Consider the following 23,792-nt stretch of genomic DNA (forward strand, 5'->3'; position numbering starts at 1 on the left):
TAAGAAGATTAACAAACCCTGTGATTTATCACATATACTTTAATAAAACTTGGATTTTACAGATCAAATGTAGTAGTATACAGTTATACTTGACAGTAGATAAATCACTTTTTATTGTCCCATGTTATTTTGAAGTTGAAATTATTTATTCTAATCTAGATTCTTACTTGATTAAAAGGAATATAGTTACTGAAAAGAATAATTTGTTCTTCAAAAGGAATTATGCTCTAATTAAACTTCAAAGATTGACTTTTTGTTTCTTAAAAAAAAGATATATGGTAGATGTTAACAATAGATTTATGAATATTTACAAAAGATAACAAAGAGGCATTTAATATGTTTACCAAGAAAATCTTTCTCTCTATAAGTAAGTATATATGGCTAAGTGAAGTTGCACAATGAACAAACATCTTTTAAAGGTGTCAGATGTTTTGGCCAAAGTTTCCTTTGGATGTCTATTAGTATAGCAGCAGAGGTAAGGGGAGTTATATTCAGGGTATAGTCAGAGTCTACTCCAAGTACGCTGATTTAGGGGTGGATGGGTATTTGGATGAACTGTTTGCCTGAAATTCAGCATTGGTTCTATACTTAGAGTTTCCTCCATGAACTTGGAAGTGTGACAGAACCTATATGACCAGTTAAAATAAATAATAATAATAATAATAAACTTAAATTAAAAATTACGGAGGAGGACCCACAAAAATTAAATATCTGCTTTATTTTTTCACTATTATGATTGAGTATCTTGAAATTTTGGGGGCTAGTAGCTTAAGATGAAAAGAGAAATTAGAATCTACAAATCTACAAATAAATGAGTTTATGCTCAAGTTCAATATGTCAACAGATGTACGTATTTAAAGAAGTCAAAGCCAGCTTAGAGCCCTTGATAAAGAGATCAAGGTTGGCAGAGCTTCTGGACTTTGAATTGCTGAAAGTATTGTCCTAATATTATCAGCTATCTTTGTGCTTTATTCTCTTTTAAAGAGCTAGATAGTTTTTCTGTGGTTTGTATTTTTTGTTTATTTGTTTATTTGAATTTGAGCATGTAATATTACACCAATTTATAATAGTTTCCATTCAGTTGCCTTCAAGGATTTAGCAGGATGGTTTGCTGCTGTTGTTTTAATCTTATAGTTTAATGGGATTTATATGCCTGTGAGAGTGTGTGCTTAATGCCCAAGGTTGTTCCCTATCTTTGTACTTAATTGATCTAGAAGCCTTGTAGCCATGTGATATTATCTTAGATCTTTAGCTTGTGATCATTAAAATACCATTTATTTCATAAAATAGCCATGGGAAATGCATTATGCAGTTAGCAGCTATATTTTCTTAGCTAATAGGTATAGAATTTCTGCTGTAAGTTTATCTTTATTTCTTTGGTTGTATTTATGAGAAGAAAAGATTTTAATTTGTTATTTGCATGTTTGTATACTCATGCATTATATAACAGTGAAACTGAGCAGATGGATAGCCAACTGCTGATAATCATGTAATATAAAGTAATAAATCTATACCTATTACTTTAAATATATGTTTATACTTTTGGATGATATCATCAAAATTTAAAAATACAGAAATACTGCTGAGATTACATTTTAAACCCTCATCGATGGTATGAATTAGATTTCCTAGCATTTCATCATGGCATTTTTACACAGTTTTATGAGTTTCGTGGCTGATTGTTCATTGGTATACTTAGTGATGACTTCCCACAATGAAAGATGATTTATTTAAGTTCCCAGCTCTAGAAGATGAAGATATGAAAGCAATAAAGGTAGCATAGAACATCATTAGAAAATACTTGGGGATGAGAGACAATACTTGCTGAAGTCTCTTTTGTGCCTTTTACGGCAGACATGACAGCCAATCCTGATTCAGACTTTGCTCACGCTCTGTAGAAAAGAGAAAGTCTGATCATCACATTAAAAAAGAGAAAGAAATTCGACAAAATGGCTTCCAGTTGAGTACAGTGACAAGCTTTTGGTAACAGGAGAGAGTGCAACAGCTGACACAGGTTAGCTACTCAGTCCAATGCCACATGCTAAGGACAGATGCATTCACAGTCACCAGTAGCACACAATTTTTCCATGGAGCTATTTGAATCACCTGAAAAATGTTTTTAAAGCCTTGAAAAAAAAAAAAAAACAAGCAGAGTCTGGTTGGGGCTGACTGTCATGTACCCAAGGTAGAGGTCGCTAGTAGACACTGCATCCCACAGTTTGTTGTGGATGATGGTAAACTCCAAGTGGGTAGAATATGAAAGAACAGTTTGGGAGCTGGGTACACTCACAGGACAGCAGGCATCCATAGTCATAGACACCTCCTGTGTGCTCAGTGAAATCCATGTCTCTGTTTTACTATTCTAAAGGTCTAAGTTGGGAAGTTACAGGGCAGGAAGGGTATCTTCTGTAGCTCTGAAAAGAATTGCTCACAAGATAAATGCTGTAAATATTAAATGCACTGATAAAGGAATGCACAACTTATAATGGCTTTCCATGCAGGATTTATAGTTTTGTGTTTTACGCTACACTCATATCACTGATTTCTTGTAAATCAGGGGCTGTACTACACCTATTTGGCAGTGTCCACACAAATTATGCTTAATTGCACTATGAGAGGATTTACCTACTTGCCTCAGTTATTTACTATTTCCACATGAAAGGCCCTTGTTATCTCTCCAGCTAATTTGTAGACCCAGGATATGAATATTTGAAAGTAGCATATCCAGATGTATTTAGTTGCATTTACAAAACTCGCTCATGACAAGCTGGAGGCTTCGTCCCCAAGTCACAAGCTTAACAGAGAAATCCCAGTTGGTTTTCCTTTGCCAATTTCTTTTTCAGCTTATTGTCAAAGGAGTACACATTCCAAACACAACAGCGTCTGTGACTTTACATTCCCTTAAATTAATACATTTAATCCTGGAATGTCTTTTCTAGATCATGTACCTAGAATCAAAGCTGAGGAAAATACACAAAAGAGATGAATTCTTTGCACAGATTAAAATAATTCTCTCCTCCGTCCTCAGCAAAGGTGAAAGCCACCTACTCATAGGCAATACACAAAATACATTACATTTCTGTTGTCTGAATTTTATTTCCTCAACCCCCTACAGTTTACTGTTGCTATGGTTACCAAAGGAGGGGGAGACTGTAAAAAGTTAGTGGGAAGCTAAGCAGGCACCCAGGAGGCTTTGTTAGAGTGGTAATTAGGTGGCAGTTCTAGGTACTATAAACTGTGAGAAGAATGCAAGTCAATTTTGTCTTCTAAGGACTCACGGAGCATTCTTTTTAAACTTGTGACTTGTGGAGTATGGCTGAAAAGGAAAAGAGTGATTCATTCATCTATGCAGAACTGTAAATATTTTCTAATGCTTTCCCTCCCCTTTCCTTCCCTCTGGGAAAATGTGTGCTCAGTGTTGCTGTCTTATTTTGGGTAGTTAGCAAAGCAGTTGTATGGATTGTAGGACATGTTTTGCTTATTGCTATTCTCAGATTAGCGAAACAGTTATGAGTATATGATCTGAATTGCTGAGATGGCTTTCCTTAGCCTACCCTTGAGTTGACTGGTAGAGTTTACCAGCATGAAAGTCTGTTCAGCAGACTGTGGGATGCGTGTGACAAAGATGGGCACCCGGTGTACCTTGCTGCATGAGAGCTCCAACTCCAAACCAGAAACTGTTTAATAAAGTAAAATTGTTTTCCACCACGTCTGAGTCAGGGTTGCATGGGTGGGGGTTATACCACTCGTAGGGTGTAAACCTGTGGTAGTCAACAGAAACAATCTGTGAACACAACACCAACAGAACCTGCTGGACAATGTGAAAAATCCCAATTTATGAGGCGAGCATCCAATCCAAACAGCAGAAGGACCATAATGCACATGGAAAAGAGCAAAGGAGACACGAGACACTCTATTTTGTAAACTTCTTTTTTTCTGTGTCAACCCTATTGGTTGACTTATATTGTACTCAGATTTATCAATGCATCTACTGAATTCTTCAGATTTTTTTTATTTGTTTCCATTTTATTGAACCAACCAGACTGCCTGTAGAAAATGATTCATTCATCCCAACAAGTAGCATGATAGAAGATGCTTGTTACGTACCAACCAGCTACAGGGTCAAGATACTGTGTTGCTAGGTGCAATGGAGTTTATACAGGGGTGACTTGTCTTCAAGAGCTGTCTCTGGATAGGAGACATTCCTCTGAAAGGAATGGTTGCTTCAGTGATCTCATAAGCATTAAAGGGGCTAAGGGCTGAAACTTACAGCAAACAAAAAGATCTGGATTTGGGATATTTTAGAATTTTTTTTTTTCTGAAGTACTACTCAGTTGTGGCTTATGGTGGTGCAGTGGGGGTGGGGAGGGTGGAGTCTTAAACCTGGCAGTTTGGCTTGAGAGCATCTCTGCATAACCATTATGCTATCTCCCCCACCCATGTCTTAGAAATTTAAGGAAAGTACGTGGAAACAGAAATCACAACCTTGAAGTTGAATTTTTGAAAGATCTGTTTATTTACTCAGATAGAGAGAGAATCATAGCACTATACAGCTTTGACCAAAGGGGGTGCCAGCAAAAGTTTGTTTTTAAGATTTAGTTATTCATTAATTTTAACAGGAGAGCTAGAGAGAATAAGAAAAGAGAAGAGAAGAGAAAAAAGAGAGAGAGAGAGAGAGGAAAGAAACACTAGAGTAACTCCTTGAATTTGGGACGTCATGTAAGTCCTGCACTATATTGCTGGGCCAGCTCTCCCAACACTAGAAGTTAAAACATAGCAGTATCATGGACCTGGCACAGGAGTTTAATAAGGTCATTCCACAGACTGTCATACTGAAGAGTTTTAGGTTCATCATCCTCTCCTGATTTCTAATTTGTTTATAAAACTAAGATTAGTGATTTTATCACCAACCCTTGTGAGGCAGTGGGAAGTATACAAGTCACTTAACCTTTTGGTTAACCAGTTTTCACATCTGTAAAATAGAGGGAACCTAGAAATCTCTGGGGTGCATTAAAATAATAATCAAGGAGTACTAAGTTAATTTTTGGTTCTCTCTCTATTTGTCAAAGTAGCCATCTGATCCTCCTAGCTCAGAGGAAGTCCCAACCCTGTGGTTATACTTCAGGGTTACTTTGCCATGGGGCACTTATTTTTCCAAAGAGACATGAGTAGATGTTCTGAACAGTGATTTGAAAATAATTTAAAATGCAGTGGTACTCTGCCACCAAGTTGCAGATGCTTCTGTGATGCCAATCTCCTATCCATGGACAGAAAACCTCACCAGTGTGTCCTGGAGCCCCACCTCCCCAGAGCCCCACCCTACTAGGGAAAGATAGGGACAGGCTGGGAGTATGGATCAACCTGCCAATGCCCATGTTCAGTGGAGAAGCAATTACAGCAGCCAACCTTCCAAACTTCTGCACCACATAATGACCCTGAGTCTATGCTCCCAGAGGGATAAAGATTAGGAATGCTTTTAAGGGAGGGGAGGGGATATGGAACTCTGGTTGTGGGAATTGTGTGGAATAATACCCCTCTTATCCTATGGTCTTGTTGATATTTTTTATTTTATGAATAAATTTTAAAAATTAAAAAAATAAAGGAGATATGGCATGTCTATTCAATGGAACACTACTCTGCAATAAAAGCAACAATAAAAGAAAAAATGCAGTGGTTCTTAGTACTGGAATCCTTGTTTGCCACTGAGTCTTTTTCATGCAAGCAGAGGTGTTAGAGTAAGGCTAAAAACACCATAAAGGCAATAAGAACATACAGAATGTTCTCCAGCCATAAGGTTTCAGCAGTAAACAATAGCAGGTTGCTGACATCTTGGGGAGAACTGGGATTAAGGTGAATAAATTATCCATAGCAAAAAGCAGAGGCCAGTCTGATTTCATGCACAGGGAGCTAGGCAGATAGTGCCTCTTAATGAAAAAGTATTCTCTAAAGGCCTGGCCACCTTCTGGATAGTGCATGCTGCCTTCTCATCAAATCTTAGGGGGACAAGGATAACAGCCATATAGTTTATCCCACAATAAAGGTTCCCAACTCATTACTGAACCTTCTTTATGGCTACAGAGTACACAGAGCAAGTTTCTGGGATGCTTATAACTATAGCTTTAATTGACAATGCCATGACAATATGTTGTCATTACTGCTTCAACAATATAATTAAGTTTTGAATTTATACACTCTTCTAACCATAGTAGTTTACTGAGCTGAAGAAATGGATAACAATATTAATGAACCCACTAATTGAACCCTATGCAGAGTAAAGACATCGTTACTTACACAATGTCACTGTCATTTGCACCATAATTTAAAATTATTAGTCACAATAAATTAGGAGGCTAAGGTATTCCAAAGAAGGGATTTTCCAGTGAGATCATAGAAATCTGTAAGGATTAAGCCTTCTGCTATTCTACTATTTCTGTGCCATAGCTGCTCTGATCTACAAGGTCACCCCTTCCCTCTTTACAATGTTGCTGTTAACTTTGTCTTGTTTCAGAAACCCATGCTTAGCAGTTGTAAACGAATGATTAACCTAGTTCACTATGGCCAGAAGGAAACTCTCCTTTTTTATATAAGTGATCTCATCTACTTTGCAGAGGTATCTTAGGGCCATTCTTTCTGGGATTCTGAGTAATCTGGGGAATATGTGGACTAAGAGACACTAAGTATTGATCTGATGAGATGGTTCTGTGCTCTCAGATACTGACTTCATGAAGCCGTAGACCTTACCTGTTGCCTGGGTGGAGATGTTTCAGTAGGGGACTATTTAATTTTTTTTCTTTCTTTATTGGGTAGTTAATGAATTACAGTATAGTTGAGGACAAGGGTACAATCTCCCATCTCCCTGTGATAGATGTCTTCAAGACACCCTGTCCCCCAGCTTGGGTCCTTTTCCATAATAATACACCAGGACCCTAGAGTCACTCTATTCCATCCCTTTGCTTCTCCAGAGTCCTTTGTTTTGATGCAATACACCACACCCAGTCCACCATCATTCTTAGGGCTTACCTACAGTGAGTCAGAGTGGCAGTAACATTAGCATCAGAAAATGTGGGGCAAGAATTTAGAAATGGCTGATGATATTTTGATACTGCTATCCATAACTGATATTGTATTTTAGTACAATGACAGATGAAAGTGCAGGTGTGCTTAGAATCTACATCCAAAACAGACTGGACATAGATGAGTAGCATTTTGATGAAATGTAAGTTTCATTTGGAATTTGTGTTGACACATTAAGCTTTTACTTGAATGGAAGATATATAACAAACTCCATACTGACGAACTATAATTAAGGAAATTCTTTTTAAGGGAGTGGATGGTGGTGCACCTGGTTGAGCACATGTTACAATGCTCAAGGACCCAGGTTCAAGCCCCCTGTCCCCACCTACATGGGGAAAGCTTTAAGTCTGATGAAGCAATGTTGCAGGTGTCTCTCTCCTTTTCACTTCCTCCTCTCTCAATTTCTGGCTGTCTCTGTCCAATAAATGAATAAAGATAATTAAAACAAATAAGGAAAAAAAAAAGAAGAATATGAAACTCACTTTGGAAAATACTAAGCAGAACTTGAACTGGAGTTGGTGTATTGCACCCAAGAAAAACTCTGGAGTGGCGGGGAAGGTTCAGGTCCTGGAACATGATGGCAGAGGAGGACCTAGTGGGGGTCGAATTGTGGAAAACTGGGGAATGTTATGCATGTGCAAACTATTGTGTTTTACTGTCGACTATAAACCATTAATCCCCCAATAAGGAAAAAAAAAAGTCAAAAAAGAAAAAAAAAAAAAGAAGAGAAACAAACTTTTCTTGGGTGGAGGTAGCTAGCATAATGGTTATGCAAAAAGACTCTCATGCCTGAGTCTCCAAAGTCCCAGGTTCAATCCCTGTACCACCATAAGCCAGAGCTGAGCAGTGCTCTGGTAAAAACAAAAACAAACAAACAAACAAAAATGTTTCTTTAAATGACTGGAACTCGATATTGGGTTACATTAAAAAGAGGTAAATCAATTACTTTCTTAAAGCGAAAGTTCTCAGTGAACTTGCATTCTTGTATCTGCTGGGTTTGCAGTCAAATTTCTATTTTCTGTTCTGCTTTTTTTTTTTTTTCAGGACTGAGCTTCACTCTGCTGGGCTTGCTATTTCAGATAGAAAAAGAAGGACAGAGGGAGAGAAGTAAAGACAACACAGCGCCAAAGCTTCTCCTAGTGCAATAAGGGCTGGGTTTAAGCCTGGCTCAGAAGTATGACAAAGCAGGTGACTTCCTGGGTAAGCTATTTTTCTGATCCCAAACTAAAGTTTTATGACTTCTTATCCGATTCCAAATAAAATAAGTATTTAGCTTTTAAGAAGTGGAGCATAAACTGTGTTATCAGGGACTGTCTCTTGCTATCTAATCTAGTTTAATCACATGCTCAGCTGCAGGTGATTATGATTAGTGAAGGCAAGTAAGGAGGTAAAACACAACTACTGGTGTGCTCACAGGTGGGATACAGAGAACTGAAACACACGCACTTCCAAAGGGAAGAAAAAAGGTAGCTAATTTGAACCCATCTCTAAGACTTTCTGAGGACTATGGTAGTTAACATTGGTGGGCCTGGAGGCACAGAACGCTGGTAGGTGGGTGTACAAATCATACCTTTGCTATCTTTTAATCTTATTAAATCAAATCAAATCAAATCACTAGGAAATCCCTAACGAAAAGAGAAAGAACATTAGTAAATTATGTTCTCAGCATAATATTCCATGAGGTCAATATTTTTTAAAGAGTAATTAAAATATGTTAAGCCCCAAACTCGAAAAAAACAAACAAACCAAAAAAACCTGAGCATGTGCACTTGCAGCAAGTCATCATCACTGAATTTTGATATCCTTTTCCTTCATGTGTCCTACTGATGTCTAACTTCACAAATCCAATTCAATTTGGCAAATCATTTGCAAGTGGCTACCCAGAGTGATCATTAACCTAAATGCAGTGATGGGATTCCCTTTCCCTCACTGACAGCACAGAATAGGATCAAATTCCAAACACAAATTCAAGAGCCTCTCTGGAGCTCAAGATGATTAGGAGATTAACTGCTTTTTATTTCTATCAATACTTTTATAAACTTTGACTGCAAACCACTAAGACTCTTGCTTCTCGGTGCTGAGTGACCAAGTTCATGGTCTCAGACTATGAAGAAAGGGAAGGAAAAGGGAATCAACATGCATTTTCCACCCAGATTTTTGTCTTTAGATGTCATGTCCAAAATATTTCTAGTAGGTTTAGGTAGCAGAAGCAGGAGGGTTTTAAAGTTATAGATAAGACACATGGAGTTGGGAGAATAGTTACCACAATGGTGCACTGAAATATTTTTTAATATCCTCCTATTGTTTGTGTTTCACTAATATATTCTGTCTAAGTCTGCATTAGATTACAGTATCCCAATTTCCCTAAAGACTTAAGTGAGTGGAAGATAGTTAAAATGGGGCTGACTAGGAAAACGCATTCAATTAAAAAATAATGAAAGCTGTTTTTTGGTTTTGGGGGGAGACGGCTAGCAGATGACTCTCTTGGTAGAGCCTGCAGGGAGAAGCTTCATGAGCATTAAAAAGAGTGCTTGCTATCTCCTCACCTCTCTGTCTCTCTCCTTCTGTCACTCACCCTCATCTAAAAGTAGATGCCAGCCGTAGTGTAGTTTTACAGATACTAGTCCCTAGCAGTAACCCTGGAGACAAAAGAAAAATTAGTGAAATAAGTGTTATATCAATGGTACTCTCAGTGACTTAGAATATTGAGTGGTAGCATTGATTAGGGGCATGCTTTATTTCTTTCATTTTAATTAATTTATTATTGGATTGAGACAGAGAGAAACTGAGAGGAGGGGGGAAATAGATAGAGAGAGAAACAGGAAGACACCTGCAGCCCTGCTTCACCACTGGTGAGGTTGTCCCCCTGAAAGGGAGTACCAGGGGCTTGAACCTGGGTCCTTGTGCACTGTATGTAATATGTGTGCTGAACCAGGTGCGCCACCTGGCCCCTGGGGCACGCTTTCTTAATAGAAGTAGAATGAAGTGGCTATGAAAAATTTCTCTCAGTAGCACACACACTTAATCAAGCTTGAGGACTTGGGCGTAAGTTCCTGGCATCATACAGGAGGATTGTGCATGGTACCAAGGAGAAACTCCATAAACAGTGGAGCAGGGCTCTGGTGTCTCTCTTCCACTATTTCTCTCTCTCACTTTCTGTCTCTTCTGACATAAAATTAGAAATAAATAAAGAAGTCTCCCAGGAGTATGGATTGACCAGTAAACGCCCATGTTCAGCGGGGAAGCAATTACAGAAGCCAGACCTTCCACCTTCTACATCCCACAATGACCTTGGGTTCATACTCCAAGAGGGATAAAGACTAGGAAAGCTATCAGGGGAGAGGATGGGATACAGAGATCTGGTGGTGGGAATTGTGTGGAGTTGTACCCCTCTTATCCTATGGTTTCTCTTATCCTATGGTTTTGTTAATGTCTTTTTTTTTAAATAAATAAAAAAATTTAAAAAAGAAGTCTCCGAGGAACAGTGGTACTAACAATAATAAAAAGATGGATGGGTTAACAGTGTACCTCTCTGAGCACACAAATTTCCATACACAAGGACCTGTGCTCAAGCCCCCGGGACCCACCTTCCAGGGGAAGCTTAAGGAGCAGTGAATCAGATCTGCAGATGTCTCTTTATCTCTCTCCCACTTTCTTTCCCTCTCCCCTGTCCTATCAAAATAAACAGAAAAAATAGGATCAATGAGGTAGCTCATTTAGGAAGATGCCTAGTCTGCTATGTGTGTGACTTCAGGCTCAATCCAGGCTTCAAGTGCACAAGGAAAAGCTTAGGTGCTGTGTTCACTTTCTCTGTGTGTTTCTGTCTTTCTAGCTGATAAAGACCCAGAGTGGGAAAAACAAAACAAAACAAAACAAAACAAAACAGAAAGAAGAAGAAATAAAATGAAGTCATAGGATGTAGAGGCTCTGGGCCATCCAGAGTGTCTAGAGCAGCAAAGTCAACAGAGAAAACCACTGAATCTGATCACTATTCTGACACCAAGAAGAAGAGACGCAAAAGTGCATCTGAGGTGAAGTGTCAAAGGGTATTTTCAGACTGCTAGCAAAAGGAGAACTTCTGGGTGACTGCGGTTGACATGTATTTTTCTCTCACTTAGTTTTCACTGAGTCAGCATAAGTTATGTACCTATCTCTTCACATTGCCTTGCCTGTTCGACTCATCTGCCTCCTTGTCTAGGAGTAGTAAGTTGACTTAGGAGAACGGAAACCCCCCCTTCTCTGAAGTGCTCTGTCACTTGGTTGCAATACTGTCCCTGATACTTCACCAGAGGTGTGGACTCTAGAGTCAAGAAATGGAATAACAAGTCAGCATGGGATTTCTTCTAACTGTTAGTGGGTACATCATCTTAGGGTAAGTACTTGCTGAATGGTCATTTTAGGGGAGTGTGCACTTCACTCAGGAGCCAGTAGTAACAGGTGCATCTCAGAAAGTGAGTGACTTATCTTCAAAGTTGACATCCAAACAACATCTTGGACTACTGATAGCATCATTTCTCAATTTTGGTATTAACTTGGGGTGGAGACTGTCCTGTGGAATGTTTGGCAGAATTCCAGGACGCTAGCTACTTCTTGTATTTTGATAACTCTGTGAAAGTCTGCATTGGCTGTATAGCACCTACATTACCTTAAGGCTTTGAGGAGGTGGGAGACAGTGAAAGGAGGGTGCACTGAATTAAAATAAAAACAGTTGTTTTCTGGGCTGCAGCCGGTTCACTAAGTTAAAGCACAATATTGTGTTTAAAGACCAGCTTCTGTCTTTAGTTGTGATACCCAAACAGTTCCCAGACATTATCCCAGGAGACAAGATTTCTTCTAGTTGAGAAACACTGCCTGAGAGTACTAGAGTATCCCAAGAAGATAGATAATCCTGTAATGTTGTCTGAGGTTAAAAAAAAAAAAAGACAGGAAGTTTTGGTCATGATTATTTGGTAAAGTCGTTGACCCAAAATTTGGGAAACTATCTGGCATTTGGTGATGGAGTACTTTATAAGATGAACTTCAAACTATCTGGCATTTGGTGATGACATACTTGATAAGAGAACTTCAAAATATTCATTTTGTGGGCATAACAAGGTGGAAGTCTGCCAGATAACTTAGGCTGACTATATCTGACTTGTGGACCTTTAAGACCTTTCCAGCCTGGGGTATTTTTCCAGGCTTTCTTAACAATTATGCCAGGGGAAGAGTTACCTGGCATTAATCAAAACCAGACTGTGGACAGTGACAAACAGCTAGCACGGAGAAATATTTCTCTTAGAAATTCCTGCAGGGAAAACAAAATTGATTGGGGAAAATGTTCACTACATTTTTTTTTAAAGATGAAAAAGACTGAAGAAAGAGTAGGGACATGACATTAATTAACTTTTTTTTACAAGGTTTATCTGGGTGTATTAAATGTTAAGTTGACAGAAAGGCAAAGTAACTTTCAGATTCAGCATCAAGGATATTTAGCAAATATAATCCACCAAAAGGCAACAGAACTCTTTGAAGAACTGTATAGAGAAGAATGGTCAATGTAGAGGTAAGTCAGAAAACAAAAAAGAAAAACAAAAAAAACTTAAGCTTAGCATAATCATCTTAGCATAAGGAGTCAACATATGTAATTTACATGTAAGTAATCTTTTATTTCCTAGTTGGTTCTACAATGTTTTTAACTCTCTAACATTTTAAAAATATGTTTTACAAATGGTTCAAAGTAGTCTTCATTATTCCTGAGGACTTTTAAATCTTGTTTCATCTAGTCCTTTTTCTTATTTGTTACAGTAATTCCTAACTCCTTTCTTTCTTACTTTTTTTTTTAAGTCTGGTAACCAGGGTATCATACATACACTGAGCATACTCCCATAGTTAGTTTTTAATTGTTTATTATAGAGAGAAAAGGAGGGTGTGAAGGAGTGACAGAGGGAAAAGGTGCCATTGCACTGTCCCATACTCCACAGACCATCTTTCATGATGTCCATTAGTGGTGAAGGTAGAACCCAGCTTCTTAGGCATGGTAAGCTGCATGTTTGAGCTAGCAAACTATCTCCTGGTCCCCTAACTGTTTTTCTCTTTTGTTTAACTGAACAGTCCAAGAATAAAATATCTGTTCCTCATATTACTCTTCCTTTTGAAATACTGTAGGCTTATTAGTTGAACCATTGCTTTTGTTCTGATTCAGAGAATACGAGTAGGTAACCACCTTTGTTGGTTGAAATATTGATAAATCCATATCGTAAATTACTGACATAATGATAAAAGAAAATTAATATATAATTATATTCATAGTATCTTTTAAAAGTATCTTTGAAGATGATAAAGCATTCACTTACAGAGCAATTCTGTACAGGAGAACACACTAGGCAAAAAAAAAAAGGTATACTGCGAAGTTGTAAATCTTTCTCTGAAGCACACATAACAAAATGAGACAACATCATCATTGGTTCCAGAATTTACCTTGCAATCACAAAGAGAACACAGCTTACTCCCAGGCAGGCTAAAAGGACATACATCCAAATGTCAGGAGATAGGGGGTTGAGGAAAGAGAAGACCCCTGGGTTGGTACCATTGGGCTTCCGGTAAAGAATGCTGATGCCCAGGGTCATGAAAGGTTTAGAGAAATCAATGACTTTCTCTCGGACATAGGTGATGGTAAGAGGAGCCACTGCCAGGTCAGCCTTCTGTCAAAGTAAATACAAAGAGACACAAATAACTCTTAAGCTCCCCCTAAGATGGCTGGAATTTTCCTGGTTATACCTCATCTGTATTATCAACTTCCATTTCAAATACTTTTCTTCTAAGACGTTTCTATAATGATTGATGCTATATTGTATTTTTAAAAAAGGACAGCCTATTTACACAGTTATGTTTATGAAAGAGTATTAGCCAAGAAAAGTCAGAAGATATGAAACAGACACGCATACACGTACATGTACATGTACACACATGCACACACACGATGAAAAAGGAAGAAAAAACTTCAGGAGAATGTTCTATGAACAGGACATATGAGAAGAGAAAAAGATGAATAACTTGGTTGTAATATTGGTGGCTAAGATGACAATTTGCTTAGCAGAAAACTTGAGATTTCTTTACTTAACTTGAAAGTCATTCAGTTTTATTGTTCAGTATCAAGAATGAACAATAAATTTTTTAGTCTCAATTTTCTCCTTTCTTTGCCCTAAGCAAACTCAATTTCTAGGTTGCTTTCTCCTTCTTTAGAAAGTCTTTTTATGATTCAGAAAAATGGAACACTTCTTTGGACTCTGACTTACCCAGTCCCATCCCCACAATTTTCTTTTGATTTTCATTATACATTGTTTAGACCTTTAATCTTTTATAAAGGGGACCAGTTGAGCAACTAAATGCACATTATTACATGCAATGGACTGGGTTCAAGCCCCGGCTTCCCACCTATTGGGGGAAAGCTTCACAAGTGGTGAAACAAATCCGCAGGTGTCTCAATTTCTCTCTGTCCTATTATATAGAAGAAAAAGAAAAAAGGAAAAGAAAATAATAACTGCTGGGATTGGTGTATTGATAGCGCTGGCACCAAATTGCAGTGATAACACTGGTGACAATAAAAATAGGACTAGAGAGCTGTGTCACGGCAGACAGTGGCATAAGGAAAGCATATAAATACTGTTAAATGTAAACCCCATCGATCTGATCTAGGCCTCCTGTCTATTCATATTTAGCACAGGAACCTGGGTAACCTCTGCATCCTTGTAGGTCTGAGCTTGAATTCCATGGTCATTGCTAGGCCATTCTAGGCTGCACTCATTTCAGGATCTGTCTTCCTCATGTAGCAGAGTATGTTGAGCCAGCCTCCCTTTGGAGAATGGAGCAGTTTCTTCCTTTTTAAAATTTTTTATATTTTTTTATTTTCCCTTTGGTTGCCCTTGGGTTTCTTGTTATTGTTGTTGTTGTAGTTACTATTGTTGTTATTGATGTTGTTGTTAGATAGAACAGAGGGAAATGGGAGAGAGGAGAGGAAGACAGAGAGGGGGAAAGAAAGATAGACACCTGCAGAACTGCTTCACTGAAGCGACTCGCCTGCAGTTGGGGAGCCGAGGGCTGGAACCGGGATCTTTACTCTAGTCCTTGCTTCGCGTCACGTGCACTTAACCTGCTGTGTTACTGCCTGACTCCCGAATGGGGCAGTTTCTACTACTGTTGTTCTATGTTGAGGGCAATGTCTTGTAGAGGCCCACAAGAGGGTTTATGATGTTGTCTAGCTTCTTCCCACACAAAGGCTCTTATTTCCACCTGCTCTGTTCTTACCTTTAGGTTCTTGACTATCGAACAATTTGTCCAGCTTTATATATTGCCACTTTTCAGCCACCAAGTTGCAGATGCTACCATGATGGCATTATGACTCCCCTAGGCAGACAACCTCAACAATGTGCCCTGGAATCTCACCTCCCCAGTTCCCTATCCCAATAGGGAGAGATAGAAGTAGGCTAGGGGCATGGATCAACCTACCAGTATCCATGTCTAGCAAAGCAGTAATTATCAAAGCTATACATGCCATGTTCTGTACCCTCATAAAGAATTTTGGTTCATACTCCCATAGGAATGAAGAATAGGGAAGCTTCCAATGGAAAGGATGGGATATGGAACTCTAGTGGTGGGAACTGTATGGAATTGTACACCTCTCATTCTACAATTTTGTCAATCATTATTAAATCACTAATATAAAATAAATTAAATATAGGAGATGCATTTTGACTTACATGATCTATAAGTTCTTTGACCATTCCATTCCACTCTCCTTTGTCATTCTGGGCTCCATATTTGCCATCAGGGACAAGTTTAACATCATAAATAAAACCCAGGATGCTTGACAATTCCTTCAGCAGATCTAGACAATATCCTTCAAATCTATCATTTCCATATAGTGGCTTATCAGATTTCCTGTACATCACATAAGGTTCTTCCTATATGAGACAAAACACATATGAAAACCCTGTTATAACATAAGGCACTCTTCACTCAAACAACCCTATCAACAACCAGGAGAAATAAAACATTTGAAAATGACTGTTAAGATTTGACTGTAGTGAAGACAGTTGCTTACCTCCTTGTCTTTGCTAAAGACACTCTACCGACTTGTTCTACAAATACAGAATACTTGGGGGGTGGGGGGTGATGCACCAGGTTAAGCACACATAGTATGAAGCATAAGGTCCAGTGCAAGGATCCAGGTTCGAACCCCCTTGTTGTCCACCTATAGGGGGGGTCGCTTTATAATCAGTGAAGCAGGTCTACAGGTATCTATCTTTCACCTCCCCCCTCTATTGTTCCCTCCCCTCTCAATTTCTTTCTTGTCTTATCAAATTAAAATGGAAAAAAAAAGTCCTCCAAGAGCAAAATGATTCATAATGCAGGTACAGAACCCCAGCAATAACCCTGGAGACACACCCCAAATAGACTACTCCATGCATTTCTTTCTTTCTTTCCTTTCTCTCTTTATCTGAGGTCTTGTTTTTATTTTCTTTTTCCTTTTTTCTGCTCTCCATTGCAGAAGGTAGCGCTATGAATCAATGTTGTGTCCGAAGCACAGAGTGACAGAGGTCTTGGTATCTGAGTGTCTCAAGCTATGCTCCCACCCTATCTTCTTCTTCTACTGTATAACCTGTCTTTTTTGTTTTGTCTAAAAGTCCATATACTTATAAAAGGGAAATATAAACCAATAAATGTACCTGAACTGCCTTTATACTGAATATTCCTCTTTCCCCACCTCTCAGCTATATTTCACTACCCATTTTTCATCTACAAATTTTGACTGAGTTTCCCCAGAATATCTTGTTAAAAAGAGCATTTCTATCTCCATTTTTTATCAGTTTCATTTTCTTTCTTTTAAAATTTTTTTATTTAAATTTTTTAAAACTATTTATTTGCTGGGAAATTGTGCCGATGCAGTCACATCTGCCATGTTGTCCCCTCAGGCTACTGCTAGTTCCCGCGAGAGTTGGGACATTCTCCGAATGCCTGTTCAGCCATGTTGTGCCCTCAGGGCATTGTCTATATCCCCGCGATATTTGGAGTGCTCTGGTTACTCCTCCCCCCTCCCATTCTCACGAGAGTTATTATCCTATCCTGGAGTGCTATGGTTACTCCTCCCCCTTCCCATTCTCATGAAAGCTACTCCTATAAAAGCCATTCTTCAGCACCTTGCTCTCTTGCCAGCGCTCCACTCCGGTGTTCAGACGCAGGAAAGGTTACTACATGAAGCGGCTATTTTTGCTACCTCCACATGGTCCAACCTGCTTCTCTAGCACCCAACTCTAAGGTGCCAGTGCAAATAAAGATTTGTGTTCCCTCTTCGCTCCGGACCCTCTCTCTCTCATCTCTGCGGCCCGTGCACAACAACATTTATTTACTGATTCCCTTTTGTTGCCCTTGTTTTATTGTTGTAGTTATTACTGTTATTGTTATTGATATCATCATTGTTGGATAGGACAGAGAGAAATGGAGAGAGGAGGGGAAGACAGAGACGGAGAGAGAAAGACAGATACCTGCAGACCTGCTTCACCAACTGTGAAGCAATTTCCCTGCAGGTGGGGAGCTGGAGGCTTGAACCAGGATTCTTATGCCTATCTTGGCGCTTTGTGCCAGTTTCATTTTCTTATCTGAACTTCTCTTAAATCTCACATTGGGTAAATTTTTTTTTTATTTTCTATGAAAAATTCCTTATCCTATGAATAATGGACATTTCCTTACTGCCATGTATACATAAATTTATTTTATGAGATCATGATAGTTACTATATTGATATGTGCTTAATTTTTATGTTCATCCTGAAAATAATAAAGTAGAAAATCTTATATTTGTATAAGAGAGTTTCAGGGCAATCACCAGAATAACAATTTGTTTTCACTTAGAATTAGTAATTTTCAGAATTATCTGCACCAGATTTGGATATTCCTGCCATTCTGAACTGAGTTAAATAAAGCAAGGATATCTAAAAATGAAGTTTTTTAGGGGACCACTACTGTCCTCTATCCTTTGGATTAGGACAGAAAAAAGAATGGACAATTGTGAGTGTATACTGCCTAGACAGGGGTATCAACAGGAAGCAAAAGGTACTCTTAATTTAACTTCTGGGAAGTATTTAGATTATTTTCAGTGTAATTAATAGAGTCTTTTTCCTAAAGAGTGATCAGGGTAAAGATAGCCATCAGGTGAGGATGGGGGTAAGGTGGAGACACCCAGGGGCTAGTATCAGAAGCAGGTAAGACAGTGAAACAGAGAAAAAGTGAATGGTCCTCTAGTCCAGTTCACAAGTTTAAAGAATGATCACTGACTGTAGGTTCTGCAGTTGTGAAGGACAGAGGTTCTTACAAGACCTCTGACAGGAAGAAGAAATTCTCTTACTTTTCTTCTCCCATTTCTTTGGTCTTTTGTCAATCTCTCCTTGGTGGAGGTCACCTGGAGGTTGAATAGCAAGGAGACCAGATGGGAGGTCTTCAGAACAATGTTAAAAGCCTTGTTTCAGACTAATAAAAAGCATATACAAGCATAAGCTATTAGTGTACCAACTAAAAATAAACATTTGCAGACAGAGTTTTGAGCATGAAGAAGATGGCTGAGAAATCCTTCAAGATCTAAGGGAGAGAAGATGCTCTAAATTCTACCACTTACCAAAATGGTGGTGACGATGAGTGTCCGGTTGGCCAATGAATCAGTGATATTGCTGGACCTGTCTTTGTTGCCATCCGTCATGTTAAGCCCACTGTTGGAGTTCCAAATCCCAATCTACACAGAGCACAGTACATCAGAAGCTGCTGGTGGTTGTTATGGTGTTTGCATTCAAACAAGACCCCCTTCTACCTCAGAAATGGGCACTAAAGCTCATAGGCTGGGAAAGGGACACTGGGGCATCACAGTGGATCCTTCTAAATGTGAGAATACGAAACAATAAATGAATGCACATACAAATGAAAGAGGGAAATTGTGTGCTACCCAGGGTGAAGTGGAGAAAACATTGTTCACTTATAAAGCTCATGAGTATTTTTCCACTTAGAAATTCTCAAATGAACATCTGATTTTTTTTCTGATATAAATCTTCCTATTACCTCTTTATATTCTGAGTATTGAATTGGGCATCAGAGGATACTGTTGTGAACAAAACAAACCAAATTTTCTGCCTTAACATTCTGTTGATACAAGCGATAGGCTTTCAAAATGGTGTCTTTGTGACATATATAAAGTGGGATAGAGAAAACAAGGTAGATGGTAGAGAGACTGGACATTTAACAGGGAAAGGTAAATGGAAGCAAATATATGGACAGACAGTATAACCTCTCTGGCTATATCTGATGAAGGGCCCCATGCTGTGGATAACTAGGGTGTGTTTATACCTGTTGGGCCTCTCTTCTGTTATTCATCAGTTTACCTGTATGATCTTTCCACTTGACCAGGAACTATTTCTGTGAGGGAGCAAGACTCTGTTATTGTTCATTGAATGTTCTATCACACATCCAACTCTGGTAATTGGCAGTCAGTGAAGCTCATTGCTCTTTTAAAAAATGCCACCTACAATTTGTTTTCAGTAGTCAAGTCACTCCTAGGTTATCAGGTACTGTGGAGGGATAGTGACTAGTTTAGCCTCTGGAGAATCTTAGAGAAAAGCTTCAGGGTACTGAGGAATTTGTCTGAAAACTTCTGTAACTATGCATGGCCAGCTTGGTGAGACGGAATGGGGATGTATTCCAAAGTCAGGTAGACTTGGTTGCTGTGTGACCTAGGATAAGATGCTGACCTTTTTGAGCTCTAGTCCTCTGACTATAAAACACTTTGTAGGGATATTGAGAAGATCAAATAAGAAGATGCATGTGAAAACTGATATATATAATATATATATATATATATATATATATATATTATGAGCTACACATTCAGAATAAAAGACATTCCAATGATTTCCCTTGTCATTACATTAAGCTTGCTCTGTTGAGAAGAAACCTGGTCTCATCATGGCATTCCTCTAATTTTCCTTTTTAAACTCCATAGCTAATAAAGTAAAGGGGTTTTGAGAAGTAGAGATAGTTTTGGAACACTTAACACTTGAACATACTCTGAGATGCATGAGGTAGACCTACACTAGATTCCCAAATCATTTTCCTCCATCAAAGTAAATTTGACTGCTTAGATACTATGATTTATGGATAGATTTCTGCCCAGGCCCTACTGTGTGATTTGCTATTAGTGGAACCTTGGGCAACTTAATTAACCCTGCTCTGCCTCAATTTTCTTACCAACCAAATGGAGATAATGAGACTTTTCTGATAATTAAGTGACATGTCACCTATGGGGATGTGACCCCTCTTACTTTTTCTCTTTCTTTAATTTACCACTAAAACACAGTAGCTGGAAATTCATTTAGCTTGACAAATATCCTTTTTAGAATTGTAAATTCTTTGAGAAAATTTCCCGCATCAGTCTGAATGATTTTTTTTTTTCTCCAGGGTTATCGATGGGGCTTGGTGCTTATACTACGAATCCACTTTTTCTGGTGGACATTTTTGTTCCTGTTTTAGTGGATAGGATGGAGAGAAAATGAAAGGGATGAGAAGATAGATTGGGGGAGAGAAAAATAGACACCTGCAGACCTGCTTCAGTGCGTGTGAAGCAACCCCTCCCCCCTGCAGTTCGATAGCCAGAGGCACAAACTCGGATCCTGTGAGAGTCCTTGAGCTTGGTACTATGTGCACTTAATCCAGAGCACCACCGCCTGACCCCTAAGAACAATTTTAATTACACTGTTCCCTTTTTGTATTTAATCTGTCAAGAGGATTTGGAGTTACTTTTTTCCATTTGAAAGTGTTTTGGTCTGGCCTGCTATACAGATCACTAGAAATAGGATTGGGATAACACCTTTGATGACTATCTTTTCAGGATCAAGAATGATTCCTGTCACTATACATGCACACAAAATATATCTGAGTTGAGGATCTTCATGCTTCTTTGGTTATTACCATTATTTTTAAAGATTTATAGATTTATCACTGGAAGAGAGAGAGAGAAGCACAGCATCAATCAGTCTGGCATGTGTAGTGTCAGGAGTGTAACTCAAGAAGTCATGCTTTCAAACCCTATGCTCTTCTGCCATGCCACCTCTTGGGTCACACCTTTGGGTGCTTTGAAGCCTGGTGAAGAGGGACAGTGTTTTCATCTCTCTGTTCTCAATCTTCATCCCTTCTTCCTTTGCTTCTAGAAACCATAACTCAAGCTATAGTTCTCATCCAAACCTATGCATTAGGTTGTAGCATTTGACTTCTAACTCGATATAAACTGTAAATTAGGCCCTGACTGCACCTGCAGTGAAACCTTGACATATACATAGAGGAACATAGAGCCCAAGTTTTAATTAAATCTGGAGAAAATAACTGTTTGTAGCTAATTTGTTATATAATGGAATGTATCCTTTTATAACTTATTTCTATTGATGTCTAGTGTGTGTTTAAAGAAATTATACTAATAATTCATAATGCCAATGTTGAAAAGTCTCATAATATCATTCTCTTTTAAACACAACTGGAAATTGTAGACAAATATACATCATCACTGCTCGCTTTTCAAAAACACTTTTTTATATTGAAGAAATGTTGTTTTACAAAACTGCTACCTCAAAGGGTACCATGTCACATCTCCCTCCAATGTGTGATATTGTTATTGACTTTCCACCAAAAGTGTTATCGCTCTGTAGTGTAGGCCAATGTGTCCTTTCTCTTCTTAAACTTCCTCTCTTGGCCCTTTTGTTTTCAGTCATCTAAGATCTGAAGGTATAGGGCACTGTTGCATTAATGTTTCTTTGTGTGTTTTCCTTGACTTCTTTTTAACCCTCATATGACTGAGATGATGAGCTGTTTGTCTTCTCTTCTGGCTTTTTTCACTTAGCAGGATTACCTCTATATCTGTCCATATTGGAGTAGAAGATAATATACCTTCACACCAGGGCCAAGTGGTAGTGCAATCAGAAGAGCACATGTGTTACAATGCATGAGGACCCAGGTTCAAGCCCCTTGTCTTCACCTACAGAGGGAAAGCTCCACAAACAATCTTTCTTTCTCTTCCCCTTTCTTATCAGTTTGTCTCTGCAATTATTCTAAAATACATAAAATAAAATAGTGAAAAATTTCTTGACACCATGCCCACAAGAAGTGCAGAAAGTAGGGTAACATTTCTGGCATAATTCTAGCCAACTAAGTGCCAGTTTCCTACTTAGCACAAAACATTCTTCATAAAATGAGAGAAGGCAGAGTTTTCTTCTGTTAGTTGTGTAAAAGAAACTACTTCACATCTAGACAAAAAAGGGTCTAGAAGTACAGTAATGATCAGGATATTTCTGGTAAGTTAATGGTGCATGTATAGAGCTTTGACTGACCTTACCTACTCATCCTCAAATTGAAAATGTGTTGTGTCTTTGTGATGTGATGTAATCATGTGCATTCATTAAACTTAAGTAGTCTAGTAGTTTTAATTTTTTAACTGAAGTGAAAGAACTCATCAATCTTTCAGTGACAGACTCATTTTGGAAAAGATCTTTGACACATATGTATCAGGGTAAGGAAGATAAGTTAGTCAGATGCCTAGACATTGAGCATTTCAGTGCTATTTTTGACTTATGTGACTTTCTTCAGGAAATATATTCTCATACAACACTGATTTCCTGATGAGAAGGAGTAGTGAGTGAGTGTGTGTGTGTGTGTGTGTGTGTGTTTGTGTGTGTGTAAAAGGGGCTATCACTCAAAACTAAATTGGTTAATCTTGCTTTCTTTAATTTTGCAATCTGGCATGAAAGAACACTTGTACATTATTAAGGGCAACAGAAAGAAGGATTTGAGAATCAATGCTCAAATAACATGAAGCAAGCTATTTTTAAAATGTTTAAAATATTTAATATTTTCCCTTTTGTTGCCCGTGTTTTTTTATTGTTGCAGTTATTATTGTTGTGGTTATTGTTGTCATCATTGTTGGATAGGACAGAGAGATGTGGAGAGAGGAGGGGAAGACAGAGAGGAGGAAAGAAAGATAGACACCTGAAGACTTGCTTCACCACCTGTGAAGTGACTCCCCTGAAGGTGGGGAGCCAAGGGCCCAAACCAGGATCCTTACACTGGTCCTTGCACTTTGTGCCACTTGTGCTTAACCTGCTGCACTACCATCTGGCTCCCGCAAGCTATTTTTTTAAGGTGATATACAGAAAAGGTGTCCAGGGTATGAGCAGTATCTTCTGAAGCTAAAAAAAAAAATGATACATACAAACCCTCAAATATGAAACCACTGACTAGAATATCAAATATTAGTTTCAGAAGTCAACTTCTAGCCCATGAATCTTGTGACTACATATTTTAATGGTGGGTTTTGCAAAGATGGCTGCTGGCCTCTTTTTTCTCTCTTCCTACAGATTCTTCTATTAAAATATAGGCAGAGTGCAAAACACTACTGGTATTTGTGTGTAGTGGAAGTGAATCTGCTCTTTTGATATGAAGTCTTGTCGGGGAAGCAATGCATGCTTGTGGGACTGAATCGATCACATGTGCCTGCACTCATGTCACTATTAGTTGTTGATGAGTGCTCATAACACAAAACAGAACACCAAAGGATATACAACTTACAGTGTGGGCAAGGATGGGTCAGCAGAAAGAAAGATGCATAGAAGAATGCAAGGAAGGGCAAAACCAAGAGTTTGCACCCCTTGGAAGTGGTGG

The 23,792-nt window shown here is 38.6% G+C and overlaps 1 protein-coding gene across 5 annotated transcripts in view; it reads right to left on the bottom strand.

Annotated features, from left to right (window-relative positions):
• The window catches only part of GRIK1 (glutamate ionotropic receptor kainate type subunit 1), a 519,153-nt gene that overhangs the window by 51,984 nt on the left and 443,377 nt on the right, over positions 1–23,792 (bottom strand). For all 5 annotated transcript variants that reach the window (XM_016190588.2, XM_060198591.1, XM_060198592.1 and 2 more), the window contains 4 exons: positions 18,721–18,834; positions 15,810–16,013; positions 13,531–13,754; positions 3,643–3,761 (listed from right to left, as the gene is read on the bottom strand). In XM_016190588.2, coding sequence (XP_016046074.2) covers positions 3,643–3,761; positions 13,531–13,754; positions 15,810–16,013; positions 18,721–18,834 — 661 coding nt within the window. The remainder of the gene's footprint in view (positions 1–3,642; positions 3,762–13,530; positions 13,755–15,809; positions 16,014–18,720; positions 18,835–23,792) is intronic.

The sequence above is a fragment of the Erinaceus europaeus genome, chromosome 9 (assembly GCF_950295315.1).
Source record: "Erinaceus europaeus chromosome 9, mEriEur2.1, whole genome shotgun sequence".
NCBI classification, from domain to species: Eukaryota; Metazoa; Chordata; class Mammalia; order Eulipotyphla; family Erinaceidae; genus Erinaceus; species Erinaceus europaeus.